Source organism: Telmatherina bonti (assembly GCF_933228915.1).
Source record: "Telmatherina bonti genome assembly, chromosome: 12".
In the NCBI taxonomy this organism is placed as follows: domain Eukaryota; kingdom Metazoa; phylum Chordata; class Actinopteri; order Atheriniformes; family Telmatherinidae; genus Telmatherina; species Telmatherina bonti.
Window position 1 is genome coordinate 13987534 of NC_136610.1, and position 19724 is coordinate 14007257.

General features: G+C 38.9%; 1 protein-coding gene across 1 annotated transcript in view; it reads right to left on the bottom strand.

The window, feature by feature from the left end:
* afg2a (AFG2 AAA ATPase homolog A) overlaps nucleotides 1–19724 on the bottom strand; it is a gene marked incomplete at its 5' end in the record, with an annotated part of 141065 nt that overhangs the window by 107209 nt on the left and 14132 nt on the right. Inside the window, 2 exons of the mRNA XM_079250007.1 lie at nucleotides 3433–3642; nucleotides 12854–13008. Coding sequence (XP_079106133.1) covers nucleotides 3433–3642; nucleotides 12854–13008 — 365 coding nt within the window. The remainder of the gene's footprint in view (nucleotides 1–3432; nucleotides 3643–12853; nucleotides 13009–19724) is intronic.

Below are 19724 nucleotides of genomic sequence, written 5' to 3' on the forward strand. Positions count from 1 at the left end.
TTATCCAAGCTTAGCTCTAACTGTAGCCGGGCATGTAAAGACACCATTGTTTGTTGCTCAGAGTGGATGGGGAACATACGCTGGAAGGACTTTCCAGTATTTTCAAGCCAAATGTACGGTGGTCTATATATAGAGCAATACAATTTCTACTTTTATCACAACTCGCCATCTTTACCCCCCTCCCTACCAGCCATGTCTCTTCTACCATCTTGTCTTCTGCTAACTTTTTTCTCCCTTTTCTCCCCCCATCTCTCCCTCGTTCAGAGCAGATAAACATCCACTCAGCCTCTGAAGAACTTCCTCCACTGCAATCCACCCTTTCAACACCTCTGGGTCGACAGAGGAGATGACACTTAACTTCCAGCCCTTTTGTCTCCTGCAGTAAGTGTGGAGGTTGACTCATTATTCCCAGGTTGCTCGCTCTGCGGCAGAGCCAAAGGCTGGACAGGATAAGTTTGAAAACCATTGACGGTGTGGAGATCAGAGCTTTGTGTGCGCTCTGTGTGTGCGTGTTTGTGTGCAGGTATGCATCTGCGGATGTGTGTGTTTGAGTGGCTGAGGGGAGGAAACTGGAATTGACAAGATGATAATAGGGCTTTTTTACACAGAGGAAACAGACTGAGCCCTAAAGTATCCACATTTAAATCTGGATAACGTATCTATGTCAAAGCAACTGCTGCACTGGAAAAACCTGATACTGTTATTGCAGATGGTTGAGGGTGGCTTTCAGCAGGAGGGACAGGATGTTTTTATCCCCTTTCTTAGAATGGATTCTCTTTGCCATAACTTTAAACCTTCTGCAGAAAATTATGGTTCTTCTGCTCTGTATTTGCATCAAACTATCCTGTCTTCAAGACTGTGCTTAGAAGTGAAAACCACTTTAAATTTAGCTGCTAATTGTAAATATATGAAATCCATTTGAAGATGAGATGATGCTGCTAAATCAGCCTTTAAACCAGGGAATGTACGCTCGGCTTAACCCACCAGTTTGTACACCAATTTATTCGGCATATGAACATGCTTCAGGAGGAAATTAAGTTAAATTTGTATAATTTCACTGTGTATCGTAAGGATTCAGAGGGCAGGACCTCTGTGTTGCTGGAGAAACATTTCCAGGAGAATATGAACAAATAAATGTTTGGATTGTCAAAGGAAAAGCAGCCGTATCCATACATGTATAATGCTTATCGGTAAGTGAGCTCAAGGAAACCTATTGTTTTGGAAAGGCGACATTTGTCTTCGCCTTTTAAAACTTGTCGTCGACAATGTTTGGCCAAATTGTGTTAAAGTGGCCATTTTGAAGACCTCACTTGAACTGATGGAAGGATCAGCCTTTTTCATTTTGAATACAAAACTGTTTGCTTGGAAAGTTTGCTTCATTTGGGGAAAAGTGAATGCACAAAATAAATTCTGATTCAGATCAAAGAAGCGGACCTGGAGTCGAAGTCTTGGACTGCCAACAAATGCAGGTCTCGGCCCATTTCAAGTGGACCAAATACAGGAAGTGGATAACAAAAAGTGCATTGTGGCATCAGTGTGCAATCTTTACCCGCAATGAAGCGAAAGACAACCAAAACTTACACGTATGGGATAAAACACAGCTCTGGACGGGAAGAACAACTCACAGGGAAAACATGGAAGAATTTGGTCAAAGTTCTGACAGAAATCTGATAAAACAGCCCACTATGATCTGATGCAGCTCCATATATTGTTGCCTCTGGAGGAGAATGCGACACATTTTTAAAAAGTCCTGATTTGTTTCAGAAATGCAGTGTGAACATAATCTTGGTTCAGAATGAAAATGCCCCCCGCAATAGAACCGAGTTCACAATCTAGTCTAGTGGACTATCCTTATGTGAATACACCATAAAACTGGTCTAATTTTGTCCTGCTCCACTTTATTGGAGCTGCTCTTTGGAGCAATACTGTTTATTGGATTAGCAATACTGTTTTACTATGATTATATCAAGGCTTGAAGAAACAGCAGAATTATTCTAAAGGGATATTTATATCCATGCTTAAACTGTTTTTTTTCAGGTCGGCCAGTAATGCAAATGCTGATATGTGATCCACATTTTAACAAATCTCACAAGTGTTTCCATTCCCTATGACTCAAGAGTATATAAATGGAACTTATTGGTAGGCAATTTTTGAGCACAGACCTAAAAAATAGCCACATGACTCGAAAGGGTTTATAAACACAACTATTTATTGCTTATATCGCTGCGATGTTGTTGTTTGTATTTGTTAAAAAGCAAAACATTTGAGATTAATGTTCATTCATATTTAGATGTGGGTTAATGAAAATAAATCTGCATCCATAGAAACCGCTTTCTCCCTTTTTTTCCTCAGGGAACGGCAAGAAGACACAACTGAAATTAGTCCAATTCACACCGACATTTGCCATCAGTTAATGATGCCAGTTGAGAGCTTCTGTCTTGGCTTCCTGTCTTTTCTAAATATTCACCAATCAACAATTCGACAAGGTGATCAATCAGTTTCTGTCATCAAGTCCTGGATGGGGGGGTGTTCAGGCTGACAGCAGGGGTAGCGGTGAGGATGGGGTGATGAATGAGAGAGGACAAACACAGGTTCAAAGGTCAAAGGAGGAAGCTCTCTGCAGAGGAAGTGGGGCACCCTATGCAGCTTCAGGTTCTCAGGGAAGAATCATCACTGCTTCAACACACCTATCTCTTTAATATGGCAAGGAGTTCATTCTGAAACTAATGTTTGTCTAAAATGTGTGTTAAACCAAAAGTTTAACACAGTGGAATTTAAAGCAGACGTGAGTGATGTGATGCCAAAAACTTTTAAAAAGTTGTGTTTATAGAAGAACATAAATAAGAGTGAAGCTTTAGTGAAGGATTTACACTGATGCAGTGCGTCTTGTGTGTTACATCATGGTTCAGTATAGAATGATTCCAACTTTGGAAAGAAGCTTTAAAAGTAAAAAGCTGCATGTTGATGCACTCAAGTTCTCCTGCTCTTTATATGAACATGAGAGAAGTGTGTTTTATATTCAACTGCTGTCATTTCAGCAGCTTAGTTGATTGGATAGTTAAAGTTCATTCTGGTTGAAATAGAAATGCAATTTGCAAAAAACAATGTTAAGCAGCAAAAGTTGAACTACAAAATCCCAGACTGTGAGATGAGATTGTAACAGCAAATCGTCAATCATCAAACTAATGGCTGAGTCATTTGCAGAGTTTTGGCAGAGCATTCAACCAAGAAAATGATATGAAGACGCACATCTGTGAAACATTATTTGTTCATATTTAAGCATCCAATTCAATTAGGGAAAATCAGAGAGTACTTGGCTGGTGTCTTCTTTTATTTTAACTTATTGTCTATTGGAAATTAGAAATCAAAAATTATATCATATCTGTATATATAAAAATGAGAGAAAGAGAGAGATTAACAATGACAACTCACTTTAACAGCAAGAAAATTAAGTCCACTCTCATTGGCCACAGCCTTGGCTATCATGGTTTTGGAGCAGCCAGGGGGTCCATAGAGCAGGACTCCTTTAGGTGGCTGGATACCCATGCGGGTGAAGGCCTCAGGGTGCCTCAGAGGCCAATCAACAGCTTGCTTCAGTTTTAGCTTTACCTCTGCCATACCACCAACATCTGACCAGCGGACCTGCAGGGAAGAGATGAGAAGGAACCAATCAAAAAATATTCTAATAATGTTTTTAGAATTTTATTAACTTGAAAAAACAACAACAAAAACAGTTTTTAAGTAATATTTTAAAAAAAACATTTACAATAAAAATGATTTAATGAAATAGTTCTACTAAAAATGGAAATTATTCATTCAATAAATGAAAATATAAATTACTTTTCTAAACAATGAAAGAAAATGAAATAAAAAGTTTCACTTACATTTATACTTAACCTTTTACAGCTACAGTTTTATTAATGTTTTGTTATATAAACAAGTAAAGTTATGTTATCAGAAAAAAGAAGAAGCTTTTCTTTACTGAAAAAAAATTGGTTATTTAGAAAACACTTTTTTTTTTTTTTTTTTTTTTTTTTTTAAATTAAAGACATTGTCTCATTAATTCAGAAAAAAATCCTGTTCTCGTTCTTCTAAAGCAATGCAATATCATTCTGTAGTAAGTAAAGGAAGACAGTTTCAAAAAGACAGGTCAATACCCACACATCCATGCCATCTACCTGAACAGATTTTACACAAAAACAAGTCACCGTAATGTCTTAATTTTCTGCATACTTTTGGCAATGACACACATTGTAACAGTTTATGAGAAGTTATGAAAACAAAAAAAATAAATAAAATAACAGTAAAAGCAGAAAAGGCAGATGAAAATAGATTACAATGGAAAAAAAGGTTTCTAGCTGAAAAAGAAAAATCTCGTATGCACAGAAGCAGACGTAGCAAAGAGCAAACTTATTTCAAATCCAGTCAAAAAAAACATATCAGGTTGCACCAGGTTGGTTCAATACAGCCAATCGCCAACGTAACTACTCGCAATCAAGTGATGTGAATGTGTTTTGCACAGGAGGTGAGAACAGTGAGAGGCCCAACTCCAAAAAATGATCATCAAGTATCAAGTGCTTCTAATCTGCAGCACCTCTTACACAAACACACTGCCAACAATACGAGCATCAGACCAAACAAACTGATTGCATGCTGACGTCACTGTTGCTCTCCTGAAATCCGTACAAGGACCTTTTTACTCTCTGACCACATGAGTAAACGCCAAGGAACGTTAAGTTCTTCCAAACCGATGACAAGGCCGGGTGGAGAGGAGAGAAGTGAAATAGAAAAGCATATTTTAAGGGAGATGGAGGAACTGAGGGCTTGAGCTGAATCAGGGAGACTCTGGACGGAGAGAACAACAACAGAGTAAGTCTGCCAACAGCTGTCTGTCTAACAGATGGAGGGAGGGAGGGAGTCCAGCAGTGAAAAACCGGAGGAGACAAAGCAGATAAAGAGAAGAGAGCCTCATCCAAAACTATCTTAAGTCTCTTTTTCATCCTTCCTGTCTCCTTCCTCAGCACACATTTTTTTTCTTCCTTCACTTCTTTACCTCTCACTTTGTTCTAATTCAGTTGTTTTTCTTCCTCGTCAACATTCACCCAATCTTTCCCTCCCGCCTTCCCATATCCTTTTTATCTACTCATATATCCTCTCTGTTCTCCTGTTTGTTATCTGCTGTATCTCAGAATTACTGCTCTTCTGTCCTCCCTTGCTTGGCTTTCTCTTATTACATGCACAAAGGGAGGAATCAGGTTTTGCAGGAAGTCGCACAAGTAGTCTGGTTATTGTAAAACCTGTCCATACATGCAGGAGGTCAGTAATCTGAGTTTTCCTATAAAGCGGTTTGTACATAGTCAGTGTGGAAGAGTGTTTTTTTTTTTGTTTAAGTGAATCAAAGTTACAAACCGACAATAGTCTATATGGAGAAACAGGGTTTTTGTAATGCATCCGAAAAGGTTGGGAATATCATAAAGAAAAAAAAGTAAAGAAATTTTGCATATAAATGGGTCTTTTTAAAATGTGAGATTGCCGATTTCTCAGCATGAGTTATAATTTTACATCCTCAAGGATAATTATTCCCTTTATTGGATTTACAACATAACTTAAAACTGGAAAATTGATTATTTTTGGATGCCATTTAAACACAAATACAATGTCACACTTTACATAAGCTACTGGGAAGGTTATGTTTATTAGACTGGGAATAAAGTTTTAAATAGATGACTGGCGAACTGGCTTCAGTAAACCTTTGTTGTCTATATTTAATCTCTGTAGAGACTTTATGTTAAAAGGTAGATTTTCAAACTTTGGTGCCACCTCAAAGAGAAAGAAAGATAATTCAAAGTCTGTAGTGGATCCCATCTCTTCTCTGAGCCTTCTTAAGACAGTCAAAGTTAGCCTGATGCAGACTTTTTTTTTTTTGCTCCATTACCTTCACTCTTACTTTTGTCACCAACTGTATCTTCTTGGGTTTGTTTGCTGAGTGAGTCACGGGGAGTGTCCAGAATGGCCTGTTCGTTTATAAGCAAAATGCAGCTGGGATTTTATGCTTTGGACTGGAATACAAAGTTCTAAAGTGTATTTTTCTAGCTTTGGGACACTGTATGACAATGGCAGCCCCAAGAATGTGCAGAATGAATGTGAGAGTACCATCAATATGAGTCAGTGGCCAGTGGCACAGAGTTTTAAAGTCAGAAACTTATATTGTAATGTTTTGAAGTCCCTTTCAAGCCAAAAATTTAATCTGTTCATTAAAATTGCTTTTTTTTGAAAGCAAGTCCACGACTTTACACCAACAGTAGCCCATTTATGCCGAAACCCCTGTTAAATCAAGATAATCAAATCCTTCCCAGCTGAAGGAGTAACTTACAATGAATATGAGGTTTTTATGCACTAAAAGTCTAGAACTTCTACCTCAGATTAACAAAACTTTAACCTGTCATGTGTGTTAAACAGTTTTCCGAAGGCTGCAATGGAAAACTATTTCAGATAAAAGTCCAGTTTTCTTTAGATAATTGTGCCAGCTTCTTATTTTTCCACTGGATTACGGACATTTGCCTCAAAACTGTGAAGTTTCAAACAATTTTGTGGAAGTAAAGGCTGATCTTTTTGTGAATAGGTGAATATTGTTTCAGAGCCTTAGCATTAGGGTTTATGGTCAGTAAACATTTGCTTCTATGAAGAAAACATGAGCTGTGCCAAGTCTTGCAGTCCAGGGTGAGACCCCCTGAGCAGAAATAAACACGTTTATACATGAAAAGTAGCAGCTAATTACTTATCATTACTGCAAAGTCATCTAAAATGGAACGAAATGCAGATTAAAAACTTTCTTATTGCGTTTAATTTCTCAAAGGCCACATGATAGCGACTTGGAGTTTCTGTTGAATGAGATCAGATACACTCCCTAGATCAGATGGGATAATCCTGCTTGTGTGTCTTCACCTACTCCTCTGTGTGTGTTTTTTTTTTACATCATAAAAAAATAATGTAAAAAAAAAAAGTCTTGAATTTTAGGTTAATCTGTTGTCACACGTTCCAAAGATTTCTTGGTGAAGCTCCAACGTCACACTAAACTGAGACTCACAAAAGGCAGCACATAAACTTCTTCATGTGAAACAGTTCAGAAAACTATCAACAAAACAGGAGTAGAGACTCTTACACCAATATAAAATTAGATGAAAGCATGACAGTTCCAAAGGGGATAGGTTATACTGCATATAAAAGACAACATATGGACATCTGAACAAGGTTGAAAATAAGAACTCAGGAGGTGGCTTATAGTATTAAGTAAGGAAGACAACAGAAACTCTGCTATGATCAGCAGTTGAAAAGGTCGTCAACAGTTTCCCTCCTAACCTTCAAGTGCCTCCGCATTTTTGTTTTTAAGTCTTATCGCCATCATGTTCCGTTTCTTTCCTTACTTGACCGTCTCACTATCACTCCATCAAACGCTCTGACTTGAATACTTCTGCTTATGAGTCTCTCCCTTCCACTCTGTCCCCCACCCCACTCTCAATCCAGAGGTAACACATCCCAGGCCACCGGCGCCGTCTCCGGGGAACGGAGCACCTAATGGAAAACTGGCTTCTGGCCACATACTGTAAATACCTAACAATTTATGGCCAGCACTGAGGAAAAGAGGGAAGAAATGCACAGAGTTAGCGAGAAGAGAGAGGGAGGGAGGGAGGAGTGGAGGGGGGGCAGAGATGAAGAGATGGACCAGAAGCAGACGAGCGAAGCAATGAAATGAAATAAAAAGCAGAGTGAGATGAAAGGAACCGTAAAGCAGGCTTATACACACTGAAATGGAGGACACAGGTGTCCAAGATTAAGATCAGGAAAATGAAAGGTGTGGGGTTCGGGGGTTTAAAATGGTATTAAAAAAAATAAATAAATAAATAAAAAATATATATATATATATATATATATATATATATATATATATATATATAAGTAAAAAGCAGCTCTGAAAACCAACAAATACTAGTTTTGCTGAATGAATCAAATTTCCCAATTTGATGCTAAACTCTTGTTACTGTCAATGCACATTTAAAGGATCAATTTCACATGAAGAGGCCAGGAGAAAGGAATGGAGCTATCATTGTGATGGACTGAATATTTACATATAATGATGCAGTATTTCCTGGTGAAGTAAAGATGAAGCCATTATCGAGGAAATTCACACCTTCATTACATTAAAGTAGTGAGTGAAAACAAATTATCTTTGTATACTTAATTTTATCAATCCTAGATCATCCTTAGACAACTCCTGATACATGGTTATTATCTGAACACAGATCATTCTGTCACCAGGGAGGTTAAGAACAACGCAACTTTACATATTTAAAGTCGCATTGCGGTTTTTTTTTCTTCTTTCCTTTCTGAATTTAAAACTTCTTGTTGACACAGTGACGTCCATCCTGTGTATTTCTGGAGCCGCTGCTGCCCAGCAGCATCCCAAAGCTGAGAGACCGCACTACAGTACTTTTACATCTCAGATGCTGTGTGACGTTGCAGCAGAGTTTAGCTTTACGCGAGAAAACAAATCATCTTTCACGGGCTGGAGAGAGCTAACAGGTCAGGATGCAAGATGAATTAGCCGTTGATAGGAGGAGCGTGACAGGGAAAGTGGCTAAATCTGCACTTTAAATCCTTCCCTTTGTGTTATTTGTTTGGTAATCACTGGACTTACAAAAACTTTTCCTCCAAAACATAAAAAAGATTCATAATGCAAATTTCTACTGACTGCTGAAGTTTCTACGATGTTAGTAAGAAGTGTTTTGACTCACAGCTCACTGTACTGAACCCCCCCCTCCCTTCTTCCATCCCATCCTTTCTGTACAAGACCCAGTTATTATCTTTTACTGTTGTTTTCTGAAATTTACAGGGAGCCTCTCAGGCTTTGGTCCTTTGATGGAGCTGAAAGGAGGGTGTGGGGGCTGTCTCAGACAAAAAAAAAAAAAAAAAACCAAAAAAAAAAAAAAACCCACTTGTTGACGACAATGAGTAGGTGGAAAAGAAGAAATAAATGGAGTTATTTTACAGCTGCCAAATGAAAATATTAATTAATCAATGCCAGACTACACAATAAAACATGTTTTTTTAAAAACTAAATAATATATATAATGCTGGGTAAATAAGATGATTAAAAAACGTATTAAAATTAACTTTAGACTTATTTACATGTGATAACAATATAAAGTGAGAGGTTTAATCAATAAATCTCAAATCTCCAGATACGTGATCTGAGACGGTTTCAGAGGAACTCTGGGCATGTATTCATCCGGCACCACTGGAAGTTTCTTATATAAAATGGATTAGAAACAAATGTTTGCACTCATGTGGATATAATCAAGTCTGGGGCTCTGCGGCTGGCCTTTCAGCTGAGCAGTGCAAGAAGATGAAGAAGAGGAAGAAGAGAGCGAGCAAGGGAAAAAAAAAAAATAAAAACCTCACTCCTCTCTTGTTTCCAGGAACCAGCCACAAGAACTGAATGTCTCTGGGTGAGCTCAGTGCAATGTATTTCAGGACAGAAAAGGGAAGGGGGAGTTGGGGGGGGTGAAGGGATAGGAAGCATGTTTCTTCTTCTCTCTTTCTCTTTTTTTAGTTGCTGGCAGGAACTGCCAGCGACCCAATCTGTTTTCAATTACCGGTGGAGGATGATGTTAGCCTTCTTCCTGTCCATTATGTCTTGCACATGCAAACTCCAAAACATCCTGGAGTCTCACCGCTGTCCTCTCATCCCTCCTTCCCCTCCCTCCCACCTTTTGTACCCTCTTCTACCTCCATCTGTTAAGAGCAAGTCATTCATCTTCATTGCAGCGGAGGGTGAAGTGACCAAGGGGTCATTTCCACTCTTTGTCAGCTCCTAACTCCGTCTTTAAAGCACTGCTGAATCTGTAGTCGGTGGACCAAAGAGTAGCTCAAGGAATCTCTCCATGTGCATTTAGAGGTAAACAAAGTCATTGCTTCTGTTGACGAGCTTCTCTTGCGGTGATAAGTGATGACAATGTTTAGGTTATAAATTGTGCTTTGTGCTCCAACCGAGGCGAAGACTGCATGATATAAACCGGTCTGCTTCCTCCCACGGCCGCCATGAGGTTAGATGTAACTGACACAACCGATGCTGATTGCAAAACATAGGATCCAACAGAAATTCTGTCATTAACAATGACGCTATGAACCAGAAAATCGTGTGAACAGAGGGTCACAATCCACAAACGGACCTCTCATTTATTTTTTTTTTCTTTTACTGACATCAAACTCGGAAGCAGATGGATATTAACGTCCATCTATGTTTCTTCTCATCAGCTAACTCTTGTTTTTCTACAGCTTGGGAACATTTCTCACTTTTTATTTTCAAAAGACGCACAGATAATAAGCTTTTGACTCCTTTACTCCTGCTTTATCACTTGTCACTACCTTATATGTCCATTAAACCCCAGAGGACAGAAAAACTGGTGTTCTAGTCTGGAGTTTTTGCGCTACAGACATTTAGGTTATTGTTCACCTTAAGCCCCTTGCTTTGGTGTCTTTGACCTCAACAGTGAGTTATTTCTGATGTTTCAGTGCTGAAGATGAAAAATAAGATTTGGAAAAATTTCAGATCCTTGAATATTTTCCACATTTGCTTTTGTTTCATCTGAAATTACAAAAATGGATAAATGGGTGAGGCTGAGGCTGTGAGCGTGAAGGTGGATGATTGACATCTAACAACCTCCGACCTGCCTGTAGCTAAGAGCTAACTGAGCTATCTCTGAGCCAACCAGCTAAAGGACCAAGCGGGCTAAAGCTAAGAGTTGGGATATATTTGCGGTGTATACTTGGTACACAGCAGTGTTTCTGTATGTCTATGTAATTTTGCAACTTGCGCACATGACAAGTTGCTTCAAGCCAACACGTGTGGCCAACATACCAAAGGTATGGTGAGAAGGTGCGGCTGCCATGATATGTACGTGGATGTGTTGCTAGCAGCAAGTGTATCCCAGGCCTAAATCACGCTGTTAACCTGCTAAAAACGGCAGTGGTGCCACACTATGCCTTCTTGCAGCTGGATATTGAGCATCTGTCAATCAAAAGGACACGTCCCCAATCATGCTGAATTTTAAGACTAAATAACTTTTAAACAAATGTGTTCAAAAATAAAAATAAAAAAAACATAAAAAAAATCACTCTCCCTACAGTTTACTTGAAGGTAAACTTGACCTAGTAAACCTAAGATGTTTGTTTGAAACAGGCAGGAAGCATGTTTATTTCTGCTGTGGTTTTGGCCTTTTTAACATGGGACTCTTGGAGAATTTACTCTGTTTTTTAGCCCCTAGCAGATGAGAGATGATAGGCTTCACTTTTGTCCAGTAGTGGTTGCTGTTTGGTTGGTACTATGGGAGCTCAAAGTTAGCAGAGAAAACGCCCCTCAACAGCTTTAACTGTTAATACAAGGCAGGATGGATCTACACTTTAACCAAATTCTGAACCTGTTATTGTAATACAGTGGCTGAAAGTGAGACTCATCAGACAAGATACCATTTTTTTTATGCTTATCAGTTTGGTGAGCCTGTGTAAATGGTCATCTTAGTTTTCTGGATATTGTGTGAAAATTCCAGTAGATCGACAGTTTCTGAAATATTCACACCACCCTATCTGGCACCAGCAACCATGCCAAGTTCAAAGTTATTTTCTTTCCCCATTCTGATGCTCAGTTTGTCTTACTGCCTAAGTTGTAGAAAAAAAATCAGTTTGAAACAACCTGCAGGCTTGAGGGATGAAAGACCTTGGTGAAGCATGCCCTTCATTCTTGCAAATAGTCATTATCCACAAGACCCAGAATCATTTTGTGGAGATTAAAGAACCTTACAGAGCAGCAGCTATCACTGTGTCACTCAAGTCAAACCCTTGTACCAAAAAGCTACGATTGTATCTCGACCTAATTGCCACCCTTGTACTGGAAGGTAATTAAGTTGTTCACAGACGAATGTCCAATACAGCAATAGGACAATACCGGACTGTGTGGGAAAACCATCAAACATTCCACTGTTTCAACTTATCACTGTACATAAAATTATTTACTGCATCAATGTAGTCTTAGAGTTCCATGAGTGGGGACTGATTGGTTGTAAATTCAGAATTGTTAGAGCAAAGCAAAAGTCTGGGAGCGCTTCATTTGGAGTGCCAGTATACATTTATACATCACTATTTTTACAAAAAGATGCAGAAAAAATTGTGTGGTGCAGGCTGATCTTTGCAGGAGTAAAATGACCTACCACATTTTGGTGTATTATTCTAGTTTTGAGAGCATCACTTTCATGCAATTTTCACTGTATGAACAAGTTTACATGCATGTTAAAGGTCTGACGTTGGTCAGACAAACATATATAGATATTAACACACATATGACGTGATATTTTTGTTTTTGGTATTTAATTATTTATTCATTGTTTTATTTTAACTTTTTTTGTTTGTTTGTTTTGTCCTTGTATTATTTGAAACTACTATGGAGTTACATTAGGATCACTGAGTTCAAGGATAATCCTGAGGGAAAATATTTGATAGATATTTACGGTTTACATTTAAACTGTTGCCAAAAGAGCACGTGATTACCATTATCAAAGTCTTTTAGATTTAAATCCGTTTCATCACAATATTCCCAAGAGAACACTTTGTTACTCTTTGATAGTGCCTGGCAGCAGCAGCAATGCCCTGGAGATAATGGATAGTTAGCTCCAAATTAACAGCAACCTTAAAAAGTATATCAGAAAATATTTGTACTAGCCTTGTACTTACTTGGTATATAATGTTTATAAATAAGTCAATAAGGAACGACAGGGGTGGCAATTGTGAGAAGTTCTTGTACCTTAGGAACATCAACAGCGACCTCCCTCATGGCGCTTGGTTTCACCACAGACATGGCCCACTGGAGGTCCTGCAGAGTGACCGTCACGGTTCCCTTCAGCTTCTGGTCTGATGCCACCTGGGAACCTGCTAGTGCTCGCCTCAGTGCATGCAGACCTGCATGAAAAAGGTGTGCAACTGTTAAATTCCATTTAACAGTCACGCTGAACAAAGGAGACAACCTACACTAATAAACTAACTTGACAGTTTAATCATTTTGCCAACATCTGCATAACATAACAATGATATGCCTTACAAGTATGGAAGTAATCTATAACTTCAAACAAGTTTTACCAGAGGAAATTTAGGAGCGTATACCAAAAAAAAGCTGATTCCTTTACAATATATAGTTTTTATTTTAAAAAAAAAAGATAAAAGGAAATTGAAATTGGTGCCTAAAGAAGCAATAGCAGTCTTACTTTCGTATGTGCCCAAAACATTCAGTCTTGCATGTTATAATGAGGCAGCAAGCAAATGCAAATATTAAAATGAAAACTAATTCCCTTTTAAACAACTAAGAAAATAGGCATACTTAAGGAACGTTATTTTGAAGCACTAATGGATTAAATATTTTTACTCTCTATGCAAACACAAAAAGAAGATATGAAATCAAACACTCATCTGTGAGATACGTTTCTTTTCTTAAAAAAAAGTCAGTGTAACTTCATATGTCAAAAACCAGCTGCTACTTTTTTTTTTTTTCTAAAGAATTTGTGCAACAAAAAATATGAATTTCTTTTCTTTTTCACAGCTGGAGAGCTTGTTAAACACATCTAATACTTTTAAAAGATGTTGTATTGTTGGATGTGAAGCAGCTATGGTCAGCAGTCTTGTTTAGAGATACTGAGACAACTTCCTTTCTACTTTGGAGTTTTCCTAAAACTGAGGGAAACGTTTCGGCAGTCTGTGTCAACAGTCACAGTTGTTATCCGTGTCACAGAAGGAAATGAAGATTGATGAGGCATCTTGCTCTGAACCACATTCTCAACTAAGGATGTTCTTAAGTTTGCTTAAGTAGTTTGTGCACTTCCAGTTTCCCGAATTTATAGCAAAAGCTGACAACAGATGCCTGAAAGCAAATGCGCTGTTGCTGTAAACATCAGTTTCATGCACACAAGGAATGAAACTTGCCTGATTTGGTTTGTAATTATTTTCAATTTACTTGAAGAATGAAAAAGGTCTCCAGGTAGGTGTGGCTGCAGTGTTGCATGTGGTGATTACTAAAACAATGTAGAGCGGAATGCATAAGGAAAGGAAAAAAGTACAAAATCATAGAAATGGCATGTGTGCACGAGCATGCATCCAGCTGTGCAGATTGGGAGGACAGGTCTCCTCTCAGTCAATTACACAGTGAATGTGGGCAATGATTGGAAGTTACAAAACCAACCCACAACCATGTTTCCAAACCAGAGAGTTGGGTAACATATTAGTCACATAACTATCCTTGACGCACATGTGCACACATCACACAAATCCACACACACAAACTCTTGGCTTCCTTCTCGCAGTTAAAAGATGGGAGGGGGGTGGTGGAGTGGCGAGGACTGTAGGGGAACGGACGTGGTCCAGGGCTGGGGGCCAGAGAGCAGACGAGAGGGGATTTACGATCAGAGAAGACTGCATCCTGTTTATATTTTCCATGGCCTGTATGAATAGGCGAGGGACAGACAGACAGACAGCGAGAGAGGAAGAGAAGAAGGAGGAACCAGATTAATATGAGCAGGTTTGTCTTGTGTGGGCTCTGCCAAGCCAAGGTCAACGCATTCCCCATTCTGGACTCCCTTGCGTATGTCATCTTTCTCTAGTCTTTTGCTCTCCCTTCCGATGCTCCCGTCCCCGTTCTAGCTCTCAATCCTCAGAGGTCTAAACAATCCCACCATCCCATCTGGCTGCCACCTCAGCTTCGTTGTGTTCACTCGTCTGAGCAGCGCGGTGTACAAGCAGCACAGAAAACATCTTTTCTACGTACAATGCATCAGGCAAAATTGGAGTGGATGTGGAAGCAAGTCGAGGTGAGGAAAGAGATGAGAATCACCCCTTTGACTCAATTTCAACAACAAAATTCTGACTTTGTCCTGCATTTCAGTCCTCAATTACTAATTTTCTGCAATAAGCCAATTCAGAGAGCTTCCAGTCAATATTATGGCTCCAGACAAGCTTCCACAGAATGAAAATGACAAATGTTGAATAAATGCTTTCACCAGGACGTATCTGAAATGGTCTGGAGTGAAGTTGAACAGACTGCCAGCAGTAATGAAAAGCTTTGCGGTGAAGCAGCATAACCCAGAGGAGAAGGAGGACAAGAGGGTCACGAGCCACAGAGCTCTGGGTCCGTCCCGGATGCCCAGAGGGAGCATGGAAACTTGATTCAACAATGTGACTTCAACATTTCTTGCTTTCAGGATTTGCTCGCTCTTAACTGCTCTTGGCTGAGTCCAAACACATTTGGTTTAGTTATGAAAACATCCGATGGGAAGGGAAAAGAAAAAAGGAGACACAACAGAGTTTAATATGAACCTTATGTGGAGTTGCTTTCCTGTGCCTTTCCTGTTTTATTTGCCTTCCTTTTTAAATACTTAAAAACTTACCAGAGGTCTATGGGGAACTGAGAGAAAAAGGGGCCTCCGAAATTAATTAAAATGCACATTTGCAAAACATCACACTATAGTACAAACTAGGAGTGAATGAGAGGGAGGAACTGATCATCACAGAGCTGGGTTGGCCAAGGGGAAGCAGAGAATGACTATTTGTAAGTTTTTTTGCAATAGGCATGGTTTTAATTACATGCTTCCAAAACAGACCTTCCCCCAAATCTTCTCCGCAGGGGTCACCTCTGCCTATACTCATACTGAGCATGCCCTTTAAACCAAAGAACACAATGAAAGCATACGAGATTCACAATATACATTTCAGAGAAACTTCAGTTCACGATGAGACTGCAAGAATTTTCAAAACAAGCCATGCATGCTTACTGGCTTCAGACAGCTAGCATTAAAGCAGAACTTAGGCTTTATTTTTGCACCTCCCTATTCTGAACGTCCCTCTCTGTTGTGCTTCAGCTTTCCCTGCAATTCCCCAACATGAAAAAGACATTACCATGTACACAGAAATTAATATGAACTATTGCTGTCACAATGGTGGCGATAATCTTTTCCACAGTAGCTGAGCTACACCTGCACAGATATGGCATCTGCGTTAAGCCTATGTATATGAAATAACAATTAATCCTTTGGTTTAATGTTCCAGGTCAGAAACTTGAAAAACTGTCCTACAAATTACTGACCAATTCAACCTAAATGTCTAACATCTACTCACTTTATACATCACGCCCTTTCAGCCGCTTGCTAACAGATATATTAAATCAGTCAGTCACGATAAAGATGTGAACACGATAACTTTCTGAAGCTCAAACAGAGCACCAGAATGAGGAAGAGAGGAGTTTTAATTAGAGGTGGGCCAATTCACTATTTAATAGCTTAATCTCTATGTAACGCATGCCAATTCAATTACAATTTGTACATGTTCAAAAAGGATTATTTTACATAATAAAATGAGAGAAATGCAGTGGTTAAATATGGCAGAGAGTTTAAAGTCAAGCTGCCGTCCGGACACTTTTGGGAGATAATCCAGTCCGTCCCTCTAAAGTGTCCGGGCAGCAACTAGCTAGAGATAGCTTCATTAGCTAGTTAAAGCTAGCTTTGCTAGCTAGCTTGCTAGCTTTAACTAATGTTACTGAGCGTGAGATTTATGGGTTTGAAGGCAAGCGTTAAGAAACATTTTGGTTTTGGTTCATGAGAACAGATAAGGCCTGAACAGAAATTACACCAGATATAGTTTGCTTTCAGTTAAAATAAAATCTAGTACTAATACTACAAACATGTCCATTGCTCCGTTCCCAGCACAGGTTAGGGGAGGATCTTGATCGAACATTGTTCTTCAAGATTTCAGGGAAACATTTATATGATATGTGTTGGATTTATTTATGGTTCCACATAAATAAAAGATAGTGGAGATAAATGAGCCTGGTTACTTGAATAAATAGATACTGAATGAAGTATAAAGTAGTATAAAGGTAGCCAAAGAGTTTTAAAAAAAAAAAAAAAAAAAAAAAAAAAAAAAAAAAAAGGGGAGGGGGGATGCATGAAAATCTGATAATTCCGATAAATGTCAAATCATTGCCGTAGAATTTTGAATCAATATTGAATGAATATTGAGGTATCTAAGATTGTACATCTCTAATTTTAATGATTTTGAATGTGGCGTGGTTGTTGATACCAGACGACCTGGCGTGATACACTAGCATCTTTACTGCATCACTCCTGTTAGAACAGGTGTGGCACCTGGTGTGGAACAAAATTTCAGCAACAGGCTGATATTTATTTCCATTTTTTTTTTCTATCTTTTTATATTTGCACAACCAAGAATCACCCAACAGCAGTTTTGAAGGCAAAAGCGGAGTCAACATGGTAATTGGAAGTTGTATCTAACCTAACAAAATAGCAGGTGAATATATATGTTGAAAAGCAATTGAAAAAGTGTTTAGTATAAAATCAAGAACTAAACAGATACAAAAGAAAACTCAGAGAAGAGGATATTGCTATTGAAACTTGCAAACGATGGACAAGCAGCTGAGAAAAAAAGACCCAAAGAAAACTCAGTCTAAGTAATACAATTCTGGAAAAATAAAGATAAAAAACAAGTGGTATCATTTGCTTTATTCCAGTAAAACCTCACATTTCCATCTATAGTCTTGAGCAGAATATCACATGCTCTAATAAGAAAAACGCAGGATTAACCCTGAACGCTCCTGAGTCAGCTCCCCTGCGACGCTGCCCTTCACTGAATTGTGACATAGTTTTGGCATTACACCATTACAAAACCACAGGAACGTTTTCATTACTCGCCGGAGCTTCCGGAACAGTCTCTGCACCTGTATTTAAAATACCCAACATCTGTTCCCAGAGCTGAAACACGGCAATAATGTGTGCTTTACCAGTGCACACACACCAGCACGCAGAGATGACAAATACATGTGCTCACACACTATAAACATAGGGAAAAAAGCATGTGTGTGTGTGTGTGTGTGTGTGTGCGTGTGTGTGCGCAGGGGGATTAAACACACACACACAGCTGTCACTGAGTAAAGGTAAGTGCAGGGGTTAAGGAGTACAAGCAGCACATTTCCGGATTTTATAAACAGAGGCCTCAAATAAACTTCACATGCTGATCCGACTGATATTTATGTGGCCTGTCCTGAAATTCCTGCAGTGTCTTTAAAAGGACAAACGAGTTGGAAAAAGCACTTTATAAGGCAAGGCTGCTGCTGTAAACATCAGCGAGCATTTAGCACTGTTTGGCCCATTTAGTCGTCCACTGCAGAATTTATGTCAAACACAGAAAACTCGGCTCATTTTTGCCGCCGTTTTTCCTCCTGGCTTCTGCACTCTGGAGTCATCTCTAGTGCCGACTTCCTGAATCCCACTGACCAGGACGATCAATAGTTTTGTTTAAAAACTTTCAAGTACTAAATATTTATGTTTCGGTATTTTCATTTAGCTTTTCAGCTTTTTTCACTTTTGCACATCATTTAGGTTGTCTAATCAGATTTCAAAAAGCTGATGCTACGTATCAAGTCTGATCTTTGCAGTCAAATAACCGAAGTACAATGACCAACCTGCATTCAGCTGATGCAGCACAAAGTTTTGTTCATTATTCCACATAATCAATTTTACTGGCTCTTTTTGTTCCACTGGGCTTCCCCTGTTTAGAGGCCTGTAAACAGTGCATCCGGATGTGGCACAAACCAAACAAGCGCACATGGGAGCATGCTAGCCCCAACAAAACGTGCACACTCACACACAATTTGCACTGTTTAGACTGTGGAAATGAGTCATCCGCTCGCACCAGGATCGGTTGAAAGCCAGCAGGATGACAGCAAGACGCCCAGAGTCTGTAAGGCTCCACTAGACCACATGATAGCCTCGAACACCACAAAGAACACCTAAAGGGATTCATTACAAAACTCTGCTTTGTGTCATTTCTAGTGGGTTGGAAGTGGGGTCGAAGTAGAATTTAGGGAAATAAGATCAGCAGAAATCTGCGTTTTTGTGGTTTTAAAAGAGGAAGTTTTTTTCCCCCTAAGTCTTGTGAAAAATAAATAAATTATGCACCCAAAGTTTGGCTGCCTTTTCTGAACCTGCAGCTTGCTTTATTTGCCTCTCATCTCCTCTCTAGCAAATGAATTCAAAGATGGTGCCAACTGTGGCTTTGTCTTTGTAAGATTTTGTGATTTAGTCCAAATGTTAGTTAGTCCAACATCATTATGAAGCATTCATGGCACCTAATCAGAGGAGAAAATATCAGCCTGGATACCAGTTTGAATAAATGCATACATACATATTGGTGTAGGAGTAACAATCTTTCCCTCCAAGATAAATGCCTTCCATTTTTTTAGTTTTTTTTTTTTTTTTTTTTTTTTTTTAAGCAAAACATTAAATTATTTTTAAATCAACAAAAGACACTTAAAGTGCAGAATATCGGCTTTGATTTAATTGTATTGACAATTCAACCAGAGGAAAAGTTCAGGATTTACAACTTACCCTCTGCTGGCTGACTCTTAAGTTTACAACCATTTAAGTGCTTGAATAGATGGTAACTGGACTACTTTTCTGCTTCTTGAACAGGTTTTAAATCTTAGTTTGGACTGGTGGGAAGCTTTAGGTCCATACATTTTTTTGGGCAGTAAAATTGTGTGTCATCGACCCCCCCCCCCATTTTTTTAAATGTTATTTAACTTACTGTCACCTATGAGCTCCTTCCTCTCTGATCAATAT